This window comes from Mastigoproctus giganteus, chromosome 5 (assembly GCF_048544385.1).
Source record: "Mastigoproctus giganteus isolate SK-2022 chromosome 5, ASM4854438v1, whole genome shotgun sequence".
Taxonomy (NCBI): domain Eukaryota; kingdom Metazoa; phylum Arthropoda; class Arachnida; order Uropygi; family Thelyphonidae; genus Mastigoproctus; species Mastigoproctus giganteus.
This window is the reverse complement of record NC_143579.1, coordinates 99,546,116-99,567,759: the sequence shown is the minus strand read 5'-3', so window position 1 is coordinate 99,567,759 and position 21,644 is coordinate 99,546,116. Positions and strand designations below refer to the sequence as shown.

Genomic DNA, 21,644 nt, shown 5'->3' with positions numbered 1-21,644 from the left:
TCGGTGAAACACAAGCAGTTGCTCTTGACATCTCAAAGGCTTTTGATCATATTTGGCATAAAGGTCTTCTAAACAAGCTTCCATCTTATGTTTGTCAACTGTTTTTTGTAATTGGTTATCCAATTTTCTCTCTGAACACTCACTGAAGATGATGATAGATGGCTCTCTGTCTTCTAACTTCTCCACTACTGCTGGTGTCCCCCAAGGTTCAGTTCTTTCCTCCACTCTTTTCCTCTTGTATATTAATGACCTTCTTCCATTGACTGGAAATCCTATCCATAGTTTTGCCAATGATAGCACACTGCATTCCACTTTCCATTTCAAGAAACCTTGCCCTGCTCAATCAGCTTCAACTTCTTGAAAATCTGCTACCAATTCCTTAAATGCCGATCTTCGGGTAATTCTCCAGTGGGGCAAAGAAAACTTAGTTGATTTCATCAATTCTTCTAAAACTCAGTCTTGTCTTATATCTCGCAAAAAGGATTCTTCTGCTCCTATGCTTATCTTTAGTGACACTCCGATTTCTAGGCAAAATGATATATCTCTTTTGGGGATTACCCTGACTTCTAATCTCTTGGCACAAGCACATTACAAATATTCCTTGCTTTGCATCTAAAAAACTTGGTTTTCTCTTTCGCTCTTGGTGTTACTTTTCTTCCAAACTGCTGTTCACTCTGTATAAATCGCAAATCCACCTGACCTTGGAATATTGTTGTCACATCTGGGGGTGGTGCCCCCAGAACCTCTCTCTCTCAGGCTTCTTAATTCCGTTCAGAAGAGGGCAGTTAGGTTAATTAATGACTCCTCTCTAACAGAGTCTCTCCACTCACTGTCTCATAGACATACTATTTCTGCTGCATGCCTCTTCTACAGATAATTTCATGGGCACTGTTCTTCTGAATTGGTTTCTATAATTCCCACTTTCTCTTTCAAAACAGCCCAAACACATGCTGCCACCAGCCAACATCCATTTACTGTCCAACTTCAAACTCCAGAACCAACTTTTAATCTTCCTCATTTATTCATCCAACTGCCATTTTCTGGAACAGCCTTCCTTCATATGTATTTCCTGAAAATTAGTCTACAGAAGTCCAAGTCTAAGGTCAACAAATATCTTTCATTTTCTCAACCTCCAACCCAAGCATGGAACTAAGTACTATAGGTTCTAATACCTCTCGTGTTTGGGGTTTTCATAAAAAAAAAATAAACCATCTGACAGCCAATTCATTAATGAAAATAACAGAAATATGCAAATTATTTAAAAATCCCAATTTTAACATGGTTTTACTACTTATTTTGGAAAAAAACATGGAGAAATTCTTTGTCACTAACTATATTATGACAAGACAAAGAAGCTATGGAACACTGATTTTTGTTGAAAATCTGAAGGGTTAATCACCTATGCATCAATCCAACCTGCCTTTGTTTAGTATTAGTATTGGGAATAGCCACATGGTGCAAGGAAGCTTCTCTTATGCTGCACCAGCCAAAAAAATAAAATAAAATGAAATAATAATAATAAGAAAATTTTTAAAAAAAATTAATTAATAAAAGAAAAGAAAATAGACAATCTGTGCATTTCCCTCCTCCTGTAGGTAACTATTCAACTAAACTTTGAATTTACCCAAACTGTCAGCCTATACCAAACATGTAGGTAACTTATTCCAGTAATTTACAACTCACTGGATAAAATAAAACTTTCTGCAATACAGTCTAAAACATCTCCAGGTAACTTGAATTTATGGCCCCTAGTTCTAGAGATGCCTGGTCAGCATGAAGAGGAAAAGACCAACCCCTCCAGCAATATGAAAGCACGACGAAACAAATGGCCCTCAGTCCCCAGCAGCTTTCACTCTCCCTCTTACGGCAGCGAGAGGATTAGAGTGGAAGCAGAGGGTGCTAAGAATCTCTGGGTACGACCAGGCTGCCATGCACGGAAACTGAACTTGGCCTGTTATAACGTAAGAACACTCATCGGTGAAGACAGGATATTAGAGCTGGAAAAGGAATTAGAAAATGTGAATTGGAATATCATCGGTTTGGCTGAAACAAGAAGAAGAAATGAATCACTTATAAGTTTATCAAGTGGAAATCTGCTGTACACCAATGGAAACAGTGAAAGGAGTGAAGGTGGAATTGGGTTTCTGGTCCATAAAGATTTTAAAAACAACATTTTGGAATTCAAAAGTACATCGCCAAGAGTGTCAAGACTAATACTCAAGATTTCTAAGAGATACAAGCTAAAGATTATAATGATTTATGCACCAACATCGAGCCATGATGATGAAGAGGTTGAAGAAATGTACACTGAAATTGAGAGTCTTCTAGATGAGCAGAAAACCCACTACACTATTATTATGGGAGACTTCAATGCTAAGGTTGGAAAAAGACAAAACAGCACAGAAAGGGGAACTATAGGAAATTTTGGAATTGGTGAAAGAAATGAAAGAGGTGAAAGACTTGTGGAATTTGCAGAATCTCAAGGACTGTCAGTAATGAACACTTTTTTCAAGAAAAGGGTGAACAGAAAGTGGACATGGAAGAGTCCAAATGGATTAACTACTAATGAAATCGACTTCATCCTCACTAACAGAAGATATATTGTGAATGATGTTACCCTCCTGAATAAGGTAAATGTTGGAAGTGATCACAGAATGGTAAGATGTACACTTGATATAGATGTAGGAAAGGAAAGGAAAAAACTGACTCGAGTAAATAATACAAAGGTCTTTGAAATAACAGAGGAGGAGAAAAAGCAGTATGTACTGGAACTTAAGAACAAGTTTGAGCTTCTGCAGACTGCTGAGGACCAAGATATCGACGAGGAATATTACAACTTTTTGAAAGTGATAAAGCCCAAGAAACCTATAGGGAAAAAGAAATCCAAAGAAGAAAAAATTAGTCAAGAAACACTTTTCATGATGAACCGAAGACGACAAATGAAAAGCAAGAAAAACACTGACAGGGAGAAAATTGAGTATACTGAGTTATGCAAAGCCATTAGAAAGGGACTCAGAGAGGACATAAGAAGATTTAACACAAGAAAAGTAGAACACGCATTAAGGGAAAACAAAGGATTTAAATCAGCAGCCATGAGCAGTAATACAGAAAGACAAATGATACTGAAACTGAAGAATAGCGATGGTGTACTTATAAACAGCAGAGAAGGCATAATTCAAATAGCAGAAGACTACTATAGAGAATTATACAAGGAGCAGGGGAATGATGCCAGCAGTGGGGAAGATGGATTGCAAAGTAGCAACACATACGACATACCCAATATTCTTCCTGATGAGGTAGAACATGCATTGAAGAAAATGAAGAATCAGAAAGCCCCGGGGGAAGATGAAGTTACTGTAGAGTTGTTAAAATTGGGAGGAAGAGATATAACACAAAAACTGGCAAGGCTCTTCACAAAGTGCATTCGAAAAGGTGTGACGCCTAAGCAGTGGAATAATGCAATCATAGTTTTGCTGCATAAGAAAGGAGATAAATCAGAAATTGGAAATTATAGACCAATTAGCTTGTTATCCCACATCTACAAGTTGTTCACAAGGGTCATTACTAACAGATTAGAAAGAATACTGGATGAGAATCAACCGAAAGAGCAAGCTGGCTTTAGGACAGGATTCTCAACTATGGATCACCTTCATGTAATATCACAGCTAATGGAGAAAGCAAATGAATATAAAACACCAGTATGCCTGGCATTTGTGGATTATGAAAAGGCATTTGACTCCATACAGCATAAGGCAATGTTTCGGGCACTGGAAAGACAAGGCATTGATACCCCATATATTATGATTTTGAAGAAAATATACGAGAGTGCTACCTCCTTTATTAGACTAGACAAAGACAGTAGGAAATTTAAAATTGAGAAAGGAGTTCGACAAGGAGACACAATATCTCCGAAGCTGTTTACTGCTGCCCTTGAGGAAGCTTTCAGAAGATTAGACTGGTCGCAGAAAGGAGTCAATGTGAATGGAGAGTACCTAAACCATTTACGATTTGCAGATGACATTGTGGTCATAAGCCATGATCCCAAAGAATTAGAGGAAAATCTTAATCAGTTATGCACAGCTAGTAAGGATTTTGGACTAAAGATGAATATGGCTAAAACAAAAGTAATGATGAACAAGTATGCCACAGAAAGGGAAATAATGATTGAAGGAGCAGTAATTGAAAAGGTGGAGTCATATACTTATCTGGGACAAGTTATTAGCTGTAATAATGATAAATGGCTGGAAGTCAAGAGAAGAATAAATTTTGGATGGATAGCCTTCAGGAAATATAGTCACATACTGAAGAGCAATATCCCAGTTTGTCTGAAACGTAAAATAATGGACCAATGTATACTCCCCATCATGACTTATGGAAGTGAAACTTGGGCACTCACCAAAAGAATGGAAGAGAAGCTGAGAACTACACAGCGAAGAATGGAACGAATCATATTGGGAATAAGACTGTTAGATAAGAAGAGAAACACATGGATTAGGCAGCAAATTCAAGTAAAGGACATTCTTATCAAAACTAAAGAACTAAAATGGTCTTGGGCAGGACACATAGCTCGAAGACATGATGACAGATGGACTAAGAAAATAACAGAATGGTATCCAAGAGGAGCTAGAAGAAAACCTGGAAGACAAAGGCGGAGATGGATAGATGAAATTCATGAGTTTGTGGGTAGTAAATGGATGCCCAGTGCTCAAAACAGAAGGAACTGGAAAGTTGCTGGAGAGGCCTTCGTCCTGCAGTGGATTGAAAATGGCTCATGATGATGATGAGTTCTAGAATCATTTATAACCATGAAAATTTCATCCTCATTCATTTTACTTATGCCTCTCAGAGCCTTGAACAACTCAATCAGGTGCCCAAGCTCTGCAACTCACACATCTGAAGTCTTTCCTCATATGGACACCCCTTTGCCAATCTCACCAGGCAAGTTACTCATCTTTAGACCTTTCAAGAAGCTCAATGTCTTTGTTTAGGTGCAGTCTCAATATCTGAACACAGTATTCAAGTGCGGTCTAATAATAGCCTTATATAATGATATTATGACATCCTTATCTCTACTAGAAAATGTTCGATAAACTATTGATAGAACACCATGGGCCTTCCTTGCAACCTGTCTACAATGCTTGGAGAACTTCATGTCTGACCATATTGTAACACCCAAGTCCCTTTCCTCCACTACTGGCTTTAGTTCAACTCCACCAAGTGTATAATTTATTTTGGGGTTACTGTTCCCCAGGTGTAATACCTCACACTTTGCTGGATTAAAGCATAGCTGCCATTTTTCTGACCATCCCTAAAGTTTATCTAGGTCACTCTGAAGAAATTCTGCTTGGCAGTGATCATTAACTACTCTACCAATCTTTACATCATCTGCAAATTTAGACAAGTTTAGGAGTTAGGAGTCAAGGAATCCAATGTAAACAAATACATGGTCATTCCTAAATGCTTTTTTAAAATGCTCTGCCCACTCCAGGTTTGATGCATTTTAGCTTTGGCAAAGTGATGCAAGGAAATTTTTTATTTATTTATTTTTTTTTTTTTTTTTATGGCTGATGCCATAAAAAAAAAAAATAAATAAAAAAAAAAAAAAAAAGTTGCCACTTCATCTGCCCATCACTTCTAATAATTTCTCCAATCCTTTAAATTTCTTCAAATTATTCACTTCCACAACACCAAATGGAAGTTTATTCTAACAGTCCACTACAAACAATTCTAAGGGTGCAAAAGGTAACACTGATGTACATGTTGGTTCTAATGATCTTAAGCATAGGTGATTGGAAAATTTACTCCATAGGTTATGTGACAATTAAAAAAAAAAAAAAAAAAATGCTAAAGTTAGGGCTAAAATTTTAAAGTGCTACGAATTTTGCCCGGGTATGACTGGAGAGAGTAAATGATGAAAGCCTTGTCAGTCAATTTGGCCCTAAACAGACTGTGCAAGGTTTGTACAACAAAATTTTTCCAGCATGGACTGTGTTTATTAACAGGAGAGTGTTTTTACAGCAATGGGATACATGGAAATGGAAGGGGGTGCAGGAATATCTGCTGATGCTTCAGTAGTACCTGATACTACTGAAGCATCAGCAGTATCAGGTAGGTCTGAAAACTGGTAGGTTGAGGGGGGGGGGCACACAGGGTAACAGTTTAATACATTAGTTAAACAAAACAAGCAAAGTTAAACCTGATTTTTGCAGTGCTTCTATTCAGGAATACAACAGAAAAGAAAAGAGTGAATATACGGCTAGGTATAAAGATTACTAAGAGCATACAAACAGCCACACATTTACTTGCTTAATACACTAATGAGGAGGACAGTTCGCAAATTTGATGAATTTGACATATTGGCTAAATCATCAAATGTGATGGAATATTGGAAACATGGTTCCATTCTGACAGAGGATGCAGAATTTGAATACATTGTGTACAAAGTACACAGAAGGTACTGTGTACTGAGGCTCCTGAGGTTTCTCTCAACTCAGCAAGATACCTTGCGTAATAATACGAAACTCCGAAAAGCCAGTCACAAACATGACACTTATGACTGGCTTTTTAGAGTCCCCGAACACATCACGATACAGGAAGAAAGTTGTAGGCATTTCCTCATCGAGAAAAGGAGAGGAAATGCTGGGGGGGGGGCCCCTCCTGATATGAGTGACAGAACATCATATCCCAAAGGGAGAAGTTAGTAATTTTTCACATTGGTAGAGTAGGCCCCACAATGTCAGCAAGGAAATCCCACGGGCACAGAAGATACTCGGCCAGAATATTTCCACCCACAAAAGTGGGGTCAGTACAGTAAGGAAATCAGCTCCATAGGTGAACAGATTGCACATCGAGCTGATGAGGCAGTTGGGTGCACATTAAGTGATGTGCTTTGGATGTAGAGTTGGTTGGCATGTCTGAAGTGGAAGGTGCTTGTGCAAAATATGAGAAATGTTGATAGGTGGAAGTATTATCCACAATCAGTGGATGCTCCTGACCTCTGGAAAGTCTGCCAATATTTGCTTCAAGTAGCTTTCTTGTTTCACTTCAAGTACCTTTGTTTGTTCACGATGCCGCCCGAGAACAGTGGAGGTCACCTGCAAGGACCAAGGAAAAGGGCTGCTCTTTGAGGGGACCATACCCATTAAAGGAAGATTGTGGAGGTCAGGGGAACCAAAGGTTTCTTCCTAGGATCCACTGCAGAATACATCAGGGAATAAATTTTTTGGTTGTAAGACCTTAAAAGGTGTCAGTTCACTTTGCCAGACAATGATATTGAAGCTTCTCCTTCTTGGTGTCATTCTAGTTGATGGTAATTCCTACAGAAGACGGAGGTCTAGGGGCATTTTTCTGGAAAAAGAATTTACAAGGCAGGAGTTGACATAGCTCTACATGATCAAGTAAACAGAATCAAGCATTGAATGGTCTCCGGGTTTCTTCAAATGATGAATTTTAAATTTATAGAAAAGGCTCTGAGAGCTTCACCACTTAAGCCCCAATCTGATTCGGTGATCCATGTTAATAGACATATGAAATTCTTTATTTTGGTCTGTACATGCTTAATATATGACAACATGTGGAAATATCTGGGAATCAGGAATAAATTATAATCCCCAGATATTTCCACTGGGTGACATGTTGAATGGAACAGTTAATAAGCTTGATCGTTTATTTTCTTGTCATATCACCATTATGTAGGATGAGCTGTTTTGGCCCAAGAGATCTTTAATTTGTGGGGGAACATCCAGTTATAAAGTTCTGAAGGATTGAGCGCCAACAAAAAGGAACGAGGCATGACAAACATTGCTAGATCCTTAGACAATACTCAAACAAAAAGAAAAAAAAAAGACTCAAACAAAGGACAGCCCAGTGACTTTTTTTTTTTTTGGTGATAGTTTTATATCTTGTTTGGATAGCAAAGGTCAAATCTGAAAATTAATTTATGTTATTTTAAGTTTTATACATAAACATAACACTCATTAATAACAAACTCTAACTCCACTGGAAACTGGCAGATAGATACTTCTTGGACAACCAGTGATCACAACCCGATCATCTTCATAGTCAAATTTACCGCCAATATCAGACAGCAGTCCTAATACGAAGCTAGTAAATTCAACACCTTTGAAAAATATATCAAGGATTGTACAACTCCAGATAATCTGGAAAGAATGAGCAGCCTTCCAGCAGAAGAAAATAAGCCACTGCTTTCCAATGCATGGCATTTTTGGCCTGCATCACCTCTATGCCCCAACATAAGTGGAAAGTGCATCGCGTATCTTGGTGGACTGCAGATCTCACCAACCTTAGTAAAGCAATTAATACAGCTAGGAGACAATTCCAACAGGCCAGAAGGATGGCAGGAGACATGGAAAGATTACAGGAAGCACAAAGAGGCAAGAAAAGTGTTCCCTACAGCCATTTACCACGAGAAGCGGAAATTGTGAGAAAAATTTGTAGAGCGAAATGGGAGACCCATGGGGTCTGATCTACAAACTCATGATGCATAAAGTTATCCCGGGAGATGTATACTACTCTACCAGGCTCCCCAACCAGAGAGAATTAACAACCCGAGCAAAATTTGTAGAAGTCATCCTTGACACCATAGTCCAGAGGTTCCCAAACTTTCTCGGTTTATGGTACCCTTAGTGTCTCAGTAAATTTTTTCACGGCACTCCCTGGTAAAAACCTAGCAGTTCCGTTTATTAAGTAGTTAGGCCCAAACAATTTAATAAGTAATACTGAAACTGCGATAATGTTGAAATTGTGAACTACCTCGATCTAGTAGTTTGCGCACTGTCCGACAGCCGTCGAGTATCACTGTGTTTCCCTTGAAAATTTAAAATATCCTGCCCCACCCCTGTGAGTTTGCTGTGCTGCCCTGGGGTGCTGCAGCACATAGTTTGGGAACCACTGCCATAGTCCATCAAGATACCCCTGCACGAAAAAATACTTTCCAGACCAGTCTAACACTTGGCCACCTAGCTCACGTAAGCACACCACAAGAGAGGAACCCTTCACCAGAGAAGAAATTGGGGGCACCATCCGGTCAACCAAATCTGGAAAATGCTCTGGCCTAGACATTCTCGAAGCTTTTTTTTTTTTTTTTTTTTTTTTTTTTTAGGAGCATTAGCAACTAAGGCCATATTGCTCCGGGATATGCCGTGGTCATTCCCTGACCTTTCCGCATCCTCCGTATTTGGTGGTGATGGGCTCGAACCCCAGTCTAATCAAGAAGCGTGTGCTATGCACTGCTGCTCCTTCCCACCTAGCTACGGAGGTGCCATTCTCGAAGCCAAGGTCATAAAAAGAATATGGACTGCAAGACCAGAGGTAATAGATAACCTGCTAAATTCTTGCATCAAGGATGGTGTCTTTCTGGCCCAATGAAAAAGAGCCCTTCTCAAGATAATCATCAAAAAACCCAGAAAAGCCACCCAACCAACCAGATTCATATAGGCCAAATGCCTTCTACCCATTATAAATAAAGTTCTAGAAAAACTCATAGTCAGAAGATTCCTCGCAATTCCTCTATAATTCAAAGGACCTCCACTCAGACCAACAATACGGCTTCACAAAAGGAACATGTACTGAAGATGCCACCTGGGCTGTGATGCTAGCCAGTAACACAGAGAGAAAATACACCCTTGGCCTCTTTGTGGATTTCAAAAGGGTCTTTGACATCCTTTGGTGGCAAAGCATCCCGGAGAGATTCCAAGGCCGGGTGGCTGACCAATTATTGCCTAGTGTCAAGTTACCTGAACAAATGCCGGCTTGTGATAAAAAAAAATACCAAAGAAGTTACCAGACCAACGACCAAGGGTTGCCCCTTGCATGGAACGTGGTGTTTGTCACCTGGCTATCAAAACACCACCCTAACATCACAAAGGTAGCCTACGCCAATGATTTGGCCATGGTCCTGCAAGGGAATTCCAGGCAACAACTGGAAGCAGCAGCTAACAACATTCTAGAAGAATGTTGTTGGCTGCTGATTACAGCTGAGACTGTGAGCAAAGGTAATATATGTCATTAATTGTACTCATGATTAAATTTAAGTCCAGATTGTAACTGCCAACCACAGAAATCAACACTGGTTTGTATTATGTTAGATAGTTCAAGACCCTACCATAGTAGCAGTAGGTCTTCTGAAACAAAAAGAAAATGTGTGTTTTTTGTGCATTTTTAGCTGGATCTGTTCTTTGGACATAAACTGAGTATTTTCTAAATGATTATAAGTCCTCTGACAGTTAGAATTTTGGAGGGTGGTTGTTCTTGGTAGGGGAAGTTTTTAAAGGTATGTCTCCTTTTTTTCCAAGCAGTACTGCACGTAGCTTCTTTTTGAGAGTAGAAAGAGGAAACCAAATAAGGCTTTAAAAAAATAAAAAAAAAAAAAAAAACTTCAGCATACAGATGTATTCCTAGAATTTTGATTTAACCAGCCTTGAAGATATGTTCAAGGATGCTATAAGGTGTTTTTTGATCATTTTGTGCAGTCCGTTTTGGGAAAGCAGTTTTCTTATTCCTCTTAAACACTTTCTCTAAGTGCAGCCATGGTGTTCCTATGTTTTTTTATTTTTTTTTAGTAAAACAGGTTTACCAACAAAAATAATAATTCTTTTGGAGTATTATTGGGAGTACAATAAATGCTTTTATTGCATTCGACATCCCCATTTTTAAATCCTCCTAGAAGCATCAGCAACAGTCACATGATGAGGTTAGATTTGAATTCTAGCCCCACACAGTGTCAATTTTCCCTTGATAGCAATTAATTTTTTTTCCCATCCATTCCCGAAGGCCTAGTTTCTATTCTGCTATAATTATCTAACAAAGAATTATAACAATACCTACACTGTTCATCATCACCGTAATAATCTCTCCAAAAAATCAAATTCTCCATGTCATCAGGATCTGCATTTGTACCATCATAAACACCTGTAATACAAGTCACAGGACGATTTTCTTTGTTTTCCGGACTGTATGGAGGACTTCCAGCTAAAGGCACCTTGGCAACTTTTAATCTGAAATACAAAAGCATTTAAGTAAGCATTTAGGTAACACATCACATATGACAAATATAATGCACAATACTAGTGTGACAATATAATTAAGCAATAAAGCTAATAGCAATAAAATGTATACAATCCAGACAGTATTTTAATATTACATACAAGGCTGATACACAGCTCGGCAAAATTAACAGAACACACAGAAAATGTGGTGTAACTCATGCAGCTTGTGATGAAGCAGGACAAAATTTGGTACGGTGATGTACTATAGAATAACAATGAAATGAGGATACAGCGAGAAATCTTCAAACAGGTATTAGGGACACTTATAGGGACTGTATGTATAAGAATTAACAAAAAGGTAAGATTGGAGAAGTCAATACAAGATGCTCGCAAATAGGGTCACATGACATCATATGACAACGATCCCCTCCAATGGCTAAATGGGCCTGACAACAGTGAACCATGCTCAATATAAGGGTGTCTATAATTCTTTAAGATTCTGTGGCAACAAATCCCATTCTTCACTGACCTTTGTTCACCAAGTGACCAAGCAGTTGGCTGTCGGGTGTGAAATGCAACACCCAAGGGCATCCCACACGTTTGATCATATTAAGTCTGGTGATTGTGCTGCTACAGCAGTCGTTGTATACCTTCAGTTTCAAGATATTCCTCTACCACTCAGGCTTTATGTGCAGTGGCGTTGTCATGCACAAAAAGAAAATCTGGGCCAATTGTACCCCTTAAAAAGTTGCACATAGGGTTCGAGGATCTGTTCTCAGTACCTGTGCAGTTACAGTACTCCTATCAAAAACATGAAGGGTGTGGCCACTGATCATTATTCCACCCCACACAAGAACACAGCCTCCACCATAAGTGTACCTTTCTCTGATGTTTGGGGAGATGGGATTGCATTTTGTGTTGTCTCCAGATGAAATAACGTATAGAAACTGCCTATAGGCTAAAACTGTGCTCATCACAGAATAGAACTGTATCCCATTTGCCGGGGCTCCAAGTCACATGTTAATGGCACCAATTTCGATGAGCTCTATGGTGGTTTGGGGTTAATTGAATACAAACAACTGGCTTCCTTGCATAGAATCCACTTGAATTGAGCCTTCTTAACACAGCCTGGATGGAAATGTTTTCACCTGTGGCCACAGCAATCCCAAGAGACAGTTGATGACAAGACATCATACGGTTCTGTCTTGCTGTCAGAGCCAGATAACAGTCTGTTCTGGCTGATGTAGCACTCGGGTGACCTTGGCCAGCTCTTCTTGTAACGGTTCCAGCTCCTGAAACTGCTTCCATAGTGCCAAGACAAACACTGCATGACACTTCTGCCTGCGACTGCCCAGCTTCAAATACAGCAGGCCCCCATTATAACGTGGTTCGCTTTACGCTGATCTGCTATAACGCTGTCACAGATCACTATAACGCTCTTTTACTGATTGCATTTTTGGCATATTTAACGAAATCGTTTCATTTGATGGATTCGATAGCTTGAAAATGAATAGCAAAACAGAATTAAAACGTTTCCCACGCCGACTTGAGAAATTTTCCCACGCTCAGTGAAATTTTCTCGTACGCTAATTTAATGCAGTACAGTGACTTGTTACGTAGTTCCGAGATCAACATTTTAAAAAATTATCAAGTATATTGCTTGTAATATTTGCATTATACGCATTTATCCAAAGATTAATCATCACTCAGTACAGTATTAGACATCGTGCGTAATGGACAATTTATTCGAACATTGTATCATAATTAAGGCAACCAACGCAGTATACTACTACTACATTTTCGAAGAGTTAATAATGGCTGATAAGAATGAAAAAGCAACAACGTCTGGACGCAGTACGAAGACTATAAATGTAAGAAAAAGACTGAATTTGAAAATTAAATTAGACGTTTTGAAGCGAATCGATTCCGGTCAACGACAAGTGGATGGTGCCATAATTTAGGACTTGCAAGTTTAACTGTAAGAACAATTATAAAAAAAAATAAAGAATTCATTTTAGCAGCGGGAAAGATAGCTGTTCCACTGCAAGCGGCTAGGGCTAGGCCGACTATTAGGATTGAAATGGAAAGACTTTAACTAATTTTATTGAAGATAATATCCAATGCAGAATTCAGTTAAGTTCAATATTATAAAAGAGAGAGAGATTAGCCAATACGGTGATCTAAAGAAAGCTCACCTTAAAAAAAAAAAAAAAAAAGGAACCATTTAAAACTGGTAAGGACTGATTTAAAATCTAGGGAGAAGCTGCAAGTGCAGATCAAGGAACCAAACCTTTCAAAAAAGAACTTGTTAAAATTATTGAAGAGGGGTATTGTATGTTATACTTCTCAACATGTTTATAACATAGATGAAGCAAGACTTTTGTGGAAACTAATGTCTAAAAGAAGTTTCATATTGAAAGTAGACAAAAAAAACATGCCAGGTTTCAAAGCGGCGAAGGATCGGGTGACTTTATTGTTGGGTGATAACGCTGCAGGGGATTTAAAATTAATACCCCTTTTAGTTTATTTAGAAGAGTGCCAACCCAAAATCGACACATTTTTCATGATTAAATTCATCAATTAAATTAAATCAATTAAAATCAATTTAGATCAATTAAATTCACGATTTTAATTGGAATTTTAAGTTTAATTTTGATACGTAAGTAGTTACCACATAATTATATACGTATGTAATGCAGAATATTTTATATGTACAAATATTTGAATATTAAATATTTTTACCGACATTTGCATCTTTTCACTACTGTTTATTATTGATTAGGAAATATCCTATGGCACCGACCGTAACTTACAAATACATATGTTACCTTATGGGAATGCGGCACTCGCTTAGTGCAGATTCACTTAGCGCTCCGTTTTTCCAGAACGAATTATCAGCGTTAAGCGGGGGTCACCTGTAGTCCAACAGCCCACCTCTCAAAGAATCATCTAAATGAGGATGACAAGCCATCCTGAGTACTGGAGATGTGGCTAATCCCATTGAGCAAGCCAATAAAATGGGAATGAAGTGATGTGGTCACAACCTGTGTTTTTATAGGCATAAACAATTTGCCCATAATGTGCAGCTCTGTAAGGTGGTAAATCAATTTATATCGAATACTCGGAATTTGCATGCCAGAATGCCTATTATATCAAATATTCACCATCGGTGGCACTGTTCACAAGAAAATACTCACAAAAAACTTTTGTTCATGTTAATTTGTTCTGTTAATTTTGCCGAAGAGTGTATCTGGCAGGCAGCAGAAATGTATCGAAAGACGCCGCCGTGAAATTTGCATGTTAGGATGCCTATTATATCAAATATTCACCTTCGGTGACACTGTTAACAATAAAATATTCATGAAAAATCATTTTGTTCTGTTAATTTTGTTGAGCAGTGCATAAAGCTAGTATACTACTACTACTACTACCACCCATATTATTGCTTAGACTAGTACTGTTTGCATTATTGGAATGCCTATGGTGGACCAAAACAAGAATAGGCATTTCATTCCTATAATGACTGATCAACACTAAAAGGATGACATGGTAGTTGTCAGTCTGTCTTTTGCAACAATTGGGAATGACTTTAAGAGTTAGGATAATCTCTCCTTTTAAGAGCTTAACACACACACTGCGATATTTCCCTCCTGTGAACAAGGCGATCATTCAAAGTGTTGTCTGCTTAAGGAAGGGAAAAGCTGTGAATTTTGTTTAATTTGAGTGTTCATCCAAATTTTTAATAGTGATTTTAATTATTTATTCTCGTAAGTGGTTTACCGATTTTAATTATTTATTCTCATAAGTGGTTTACTGATTTTAATTATTTATTCTCGTAAGTGGTTTACCGATTTTAATTATTTAATCTGACACAATGTCTTCTCACACTCATGGTCTTCCTGAGTTGGTCTGATGTGTTTCGGGTTGGGGGACTCTCGGCTTTCAATTCAGTTATGCGTCAAATCGGTCACATCTCTGAGTGAAAGAATTCATTAAGTTATTTTATCTGTTTATTTTATTTTATTCGTTACATTTGGAGAGCAGTGACTGGAAGCATTCTACGCAAAAGAAAGGAGGAGAGGTTATACAGCTAGTTAAGAAACACAAAATCTAAGGAAGTGTATCCAGTTGACATGGGTGGACAGTGCATTATTGAGTCAGTTTAGTGTGACATAAACACTGGGAAAGCAAAACTGAGAGTAAGAGTTTTGTACAAGCCTAATGACTCTGATGAGTGCAATGAACAAATGTACAGAGACAAAGAGTGGGCCAGTAAAACAGACCGTCTTATAATGGGGGATTTTAACATACCAGATATTGACTGGAATTTGTGAGTTGGTCACTACAGATGTAACTACCATTGGGGTAAAGGGAAGGGTTTTTGCTTTCGTAAAGGCAACTACAGTGGTCTCATAATTTTTAAATTCTATACAATGGGATCAACAGATGATGTTACTAATTCAAATTCTACATGGGAAGAATTCAAGGAAGTAATCTTGGAAGCTACTAGGCTTTTTTTTTTCCCCAACTAAGAAATACTGTTTAAGGTTTAGGCCTAAATGAATGTCAGATGAACTAATGAAACTCATGGCAGAAAAGAAAAATGCATTGGATGTATAAAAATTATCAGAGGACACAGAAGCCTACTGCAGATGTAAGCTAGTCTGTAATCAAGTCACAAAGGAGGTTAGGCAAGTGAAGGCAGATTAGGAAAAAATCTTTGGTAAAGGATGCAAAGAGGAACAGCAAAGATTTCTTTACTAATGTAAACTCTAGAAGGAAGGGGATGAATCAGACTGGTTCACTTGACATTGATTGTTCAATTTTTGATGATCCTGCTGAGGTAGCTGACAAACTGAATGAATGTTTTGCATCTACATTCACACATGGGGAATTCTGTAGGGAAGTGGAGGTCAGAAGATTAACTCTCGCAGGGAGATAAATGATTTTGTAATAACAGAGCAAAGTGGAGGAGAATTTGTTGAAGTTGAATGTAAGAAAGGTACCTGGAATGGATGGGATCTATCCAGTTATATTAAAGGAGACAGCAAAGGAAGTAAGCAAACCATTAGCTATAATTATGAGAGCTTGCTTGGACTCGTGGGAGGTCCACATGGACTGGAGATCTATAAATGTGTCCTTAATTCACAAAGGGGGATCAAAGCGGTCATGAGTAATTACAGACCTGTTAGTTGAACTTCTGTTCCGGGGTAAATAATGGAGTCGCTAGTTAAAGAAGCATTGCAGGATCATCTGGACAAGACTGCAGTTATAGTTCAGACACAGCATAGGTTTGTTAATGGGAAATCTTGTCTGACCAATTTTATTGGATACTATGATGTAGTCACAAAGGAAGTGGATGCAAAAAATAATTCTGATATCCTATACTTGGATTTTATCTTCTTTCCATATCAGTTATATCAGTCCTCCAACACCTGTCTCTCAAGATCTGGGATGAGAGACAGGTGTCAAAGGACTGGAAAAGTTTGATCATTCCCCTGTTCAGGAAAAAGTGTTCCAATTATAGAGGCATCACACTGACATCACATGTGAGTAAGCTGTATGAGAGAGTATTAGAGTGGAAGATAAGAGGAACGATTTAAAATAGGATGGCCGATGGATGATCGACAGTGGATCTAATTTTCTGCATCAGACAACTGATGGAAAAGTGTTATGAACATAATAAAGAATTATGGATGATGTTTTTGGATATAAAGAAAGCATTTGATGCTGTATAGAGAGAGTAAGTGTGGGAGGTTTTGAGAAACTTGGGGATAGAGGAACACCTTGTGAAGAGAATTGAGAATATGTACACGAATACAGTAAGCAAAGTAAGAACAGTGATGGGGTCGACGGAGCGCTTCGGAATAACATCAGGTTTGAGGCAAGGAGGTATCCTGTCACCACTACTGTTCAGTGTCGTGAATGATGTGCAATGTAGAGTGGTGTAACAACTTGGACAGGACCAAGAATGTTTGAGTTACAATTAAGGGACAAAAGACCAAGGGGGAGACCAAGAATGAGGTGGCAGGACATGATAAAGACTGATGTCATTAAGAGACGAGGTTATGCAAGAAGGTTGTACACAAACAGAGCATGGTGGCAAGGCTTCATACGTCGACCTGTGGAATAGCAGAATGATGATGAAACTTAGATTTTAGGAAAGCTGTTGATACTGTTACACATGGAAGACTTCTATATAAATTGGAGCAGTATGGCATTAAGGGCAAATTGCTGCTACGGTTAAAACAATGGTTGAGTGAGAGATAGAAGACAGAATGGTAATAAATGGACACCACTCTTAGTAGACTAATTTTATTAGTGAAGTCCCCCAGAGTTCGGTGTTGTTTTCTGTATTTATTAATGATTATCTGTATTTATTTATTAATGATGAAGGTATATCAGGCTTAATGTCCAAGTTTGCCAAAGATACAAAGGTTGTCAGGGTTGTTAATGACACTAATGACAGTACGCTACAGCAACAGGATCTAGAAAAATTGAACAGATGGGCTGAGAGGTGGCAACTGAGGTGTACAAATGTAAAGTAATGTATATGGGTAGCAGTAACCACAGAGTAACATATCAACTGAGTGGTACTACACTGCGGTTGGTAGAGAATGAAAAGGACCTGGGGTAATTGCAGTCAGATATGAAGTTTTCTGAGCAGTGCAGATGGTCTGCAATAGCAGCTCATGTCTTGTGAATAATATACAGGAATTTTTCTAGCAGGATAAGGAGATAATTGTTCCCTTCTATAAGGTAATGATCAGGCCACACCTTGAGTACGGTATACAGGTCTGGAGGCCTCATTTTAGGAAGGATATAGATATATAGATTTGATGGAACGAGTATAGAGAAGGGCAATGAAATTGATGAATGGAACAAAGGGTTACTCTTACGAAGAAAGAGTTAAGTTCTGCAAATTGCAGTGTCTGGAGACTAGGTACCTGCGAGGTGATCTGACTGAAGTGTATAAGGCCTTGAAGGTTTGAGCAAGCTCAATGCTGATGGGATTCTTCCTCTTTTGTAGAGACAGAGGCAGACCCCTGCAAAGATGGTAAGAGATCATAACAGGCCACTAGGCCTAATATTGGACAAGAAGAAGGATCTGTGAAATGAGAAGTGTCTCTTTTTTTTTTCTTTTTTTGCTGATACTGTATAAGTTTTCTTTCTTGCATCGCAACATAGTACTAATGCTACTGCTACAACAATCTCTGATCTTGACATGTATTGTTATGCTGAAGAATTACCCCACTTGATAAAAGTCCAAGCTGTATTTGTCTGATGCTTCCTGCAGCCTTCATAACATATGGTTGTACAGATTAGCACTAACTGTTATTGGCATTATCTCCTGAACAATTATTATTTCAGTCTCTAAAAACAATGCCATGACCTTTCATACTGATGAACACACTTTGAATTTTTTTAGGTTTCAGGAAAGATGTGCATCCCATTTTTAATTCCATCACTACTTGTTTCATTTTGAGAATAAAGTGGTGGACCTACATTTCTTTACCTATGGTTATACATAGTATCATTCCACCAGTGCATACTACTGAAGATGAGGGCCAAGCCTGAAACAATGCCAATTCAAATACAATATTATCGACTGTTCCACACACACACACAGAAAATGGGACAACATATTTGGAATCTCAAAATCTGAAAAGTTCGGCAAATTTTTTTTTTTTTTTTTTTTTTAAATCTATTATGTGATGCAGCTCTAACATTATGCTGTCCATCTCGCTATCGGAACATAGTAGACTGACAATTTTTTGTAGAATTTTAATGGCTGCTATGCATAATCAATAAATGACATTTCTTTTTATTCACTGACAAAGTAATTAATAAGACATGTAAATTACTTAATTTTATCCGCTATCCTGCTCATTTCCCCCCCCCACCTGTAGCCTTTTCTCAATGACTTAAGGTGGTGGTACTAATAGAGATTATGGAGAAACATTCCTTCTGTAAAAAATGGATCACCTTCCACACATGTAATGGCAGTGTTTCATGGCAAATTTCTGCAATCTACTGCAACTGTTGGTAACAGCAAAGTGATAGCAAAGGTAAAATCCAGTTTTTATCACTGGCTACGAGCAACTTCCAACGTCTGTTCCTCTATGTAGCATATCATCCCTTTGAAAAATTAAAAAAAAAATTCAAACTGAAACATAACTTTTTAGTTAATTTTTATCAGGAATATTTACATACAAAAAGTCAGCTGCACTTCCACATGATCGATACTATTTTGTCACAGCAATGAATTTTGACCAGCAACCCAGCTATTAAAAAAATAATAATATCTTTAATAATATACTAGGGTGCTCTTCCCCCGGCTTGTTTTGCTCACCCACCACATGCTTTTCTAAGGAAAATGTATGGGTATGATGGAGTAAGTCAAATCTTTTCTACGTAAGACACCTGTCGAAATGTGCTGATCGATATCTAATCAAGAAATGCCTATGTAATTATTTACCTGTGCATTTGAAGTGACGTAATTGCACCCCCTACTGCGCTGCATTCTCAAGCTCAAATAAATATCACTCTGTAATTATTTACCTGTTTACATAGGTCACTTAGGAAAAGGCCTTTAGTTTCGGGTTCCATAATGCATGAGGAATATTGTTGCATCCGAAAGAGCAGGATTAAAATATTTACAAATTATACAAATATTTAAAATGTCTACAAAACACTAAACTATTTACAAATATACAAACATTATGGAGGCAGGTGTCTTTCAATGCATCCCACACATGCACTCTACATTGTCAACAGCAAGTGTCTAATTCTGCCCAGTAATCCATTTGTGTGCCTTCCATTTAAGGTTCATCAACCTTGTGTCTAGTACATGACCACATCCAGCATCATTTGATGTTCCATTGTAACATTTTTTGTATATTAATGTCAGCTGATGATGGGGACCCATCGTCCCAACATATTAGAGGTATGATTGTAAATAACTTAGTTTTTTGTAAATATTTGTATAGTTTTGTATGGTATAAATGTTATTATTTGTATAATAATAACATTGTACTAACATTATAACACACTGATCGAAATCTAATCAGGAAATGACCTATTTAATTATTTACCTGAGCATTTGTAGTGACGTAATTGCCCCACCCTCTTCTCCCATTGGCTCGAATAAGTGACGCAACTGAGCCACCCTCTTCTCCCATTGGCTCAAATAAGTGATGCAATTGACCCGCCCTCTTCTCCCATCAAATAAGTATCACTAGGAGGAAAACTTTTTTTATGTATATAGAGAAAAATAATAATCTAAACAATAAACAAATAAATAAAATAATCAAAATCAAAGAGCGAGTAAAAAGTAAGCTAAAAACAAAACAAAAAAAAATAAATAAATACAAATTTATCGGATAATCCATGTATTTTTATGCCTTGATGAATTTTTAAAATTATTTTTTAAATTCTTTTCTGGTGATAACCAGAATATGTAAGAAAGAATTTTTATGACAAATAACATCCCTATTAAATAGAGTACAATCCTGATATACTGCACTTCATTACACCAAAGAATCAGATATAATGCCAGTATGATCATGTCTCAGAAGAGGAATATAAAAAATAATGTAGTTTGTGGCAAACACACAAATTTCACAATCAACACCAACAACAGTGAACTCTATACCTCATGGAGAGAAAACAACTGATTGCAGTGGTTTCAAAATGTGGACTAGTGAACTACTGCTTCACCTCCCACAATAATCCCTTGTATGGTACATTCTGCCAATTAGCAATTAAATTTTTATAAAACAAAACTTATTCCAAAGAAATTACTGTATTAGAGATGAAATTAAAAAAAAAAAAAAAAAATATATATATATATATATATATATATATATATATATAAATAAAATATAGAAAATTAATAAATGTCTCATGTAAAGTAAAATAACCAAGAACTGATTAATGCCATCTATACATATCTAGATGCATAGATGGCATTAATATCTATTGATATTAGACTTACTTTATTTAATTATTTCTCAACTAATTACATGTCAGAACTGCAAGGGCGCTGGCACCTACTAACATTGGATATAAAATAACACTGCTCTGCAACGTGGTCTTTCTTATATTTCATTTTCGTGGTAAGTTTGATTTTGCCTAACTAGTTTATTATTCTTAACGTACCGTTAAACCATGATTTAAGCATGTAGGAATTAGCCTTTCCACCGTCCGCTTCTTTTCCATAATATACATTATATTATCCTATTTTGCTTCATTATACTTATGATATACCAGGATCCCTTTCTACGTGGGACGGGAAGTTACAGCCCCGGTAAAATCAGACGTACAATTGCATTATAGCTTTTCCTTTACTTTTAACTTTTTACTATCATATTCTATTTTTCTTACCTCATGAACTATTGGAGTAATTTGAGGGGGGATTGAGGTACTATTGCTATTCTTAAACATTGAATCCATTCCCCTTATTTTAGCGTTTGCTCCTTTGTTACTTATTAATATGATATTAATTGAAGGATATTGGTTCTCTTATTACTCTTCTTCCTTAATATCTGCTTTTGCTAGTTTTTCTATGTCTTAGCTATCGGTCAGGCTAAAGTCATCCAGCCTGTTAACAACTAAATTATTTTTTAACTTTAATTG

General features: G+C 37.5%; 1 protein-coding gene across 3 annotated transcripts in view; it reads right to left on the bottom strand.

Moving 5' to 3' along the window:
• The window catches only part of LOC150085583 (phosphatase and actin regulator 2-like), a 462,740-nt gene that overhangs the window by 219,056 nt on the left and 222,040 nt on the right, over positions 1-21,644 (bottom strand). For all 3 annotated transcript variants that reach the window (XM_090373361.1, XM_090373363.1, XM_090373362.1), the window contains one exon: positions 10,846-11,015. In XM_090373361.1, coding sequence (XP_090229487.1) covers positions 10,846-11,015 — 170 coding nt within the window. The remainder of the gene's footprint in view (positions 1-10,845; positions 11,016-21,644) is intronic.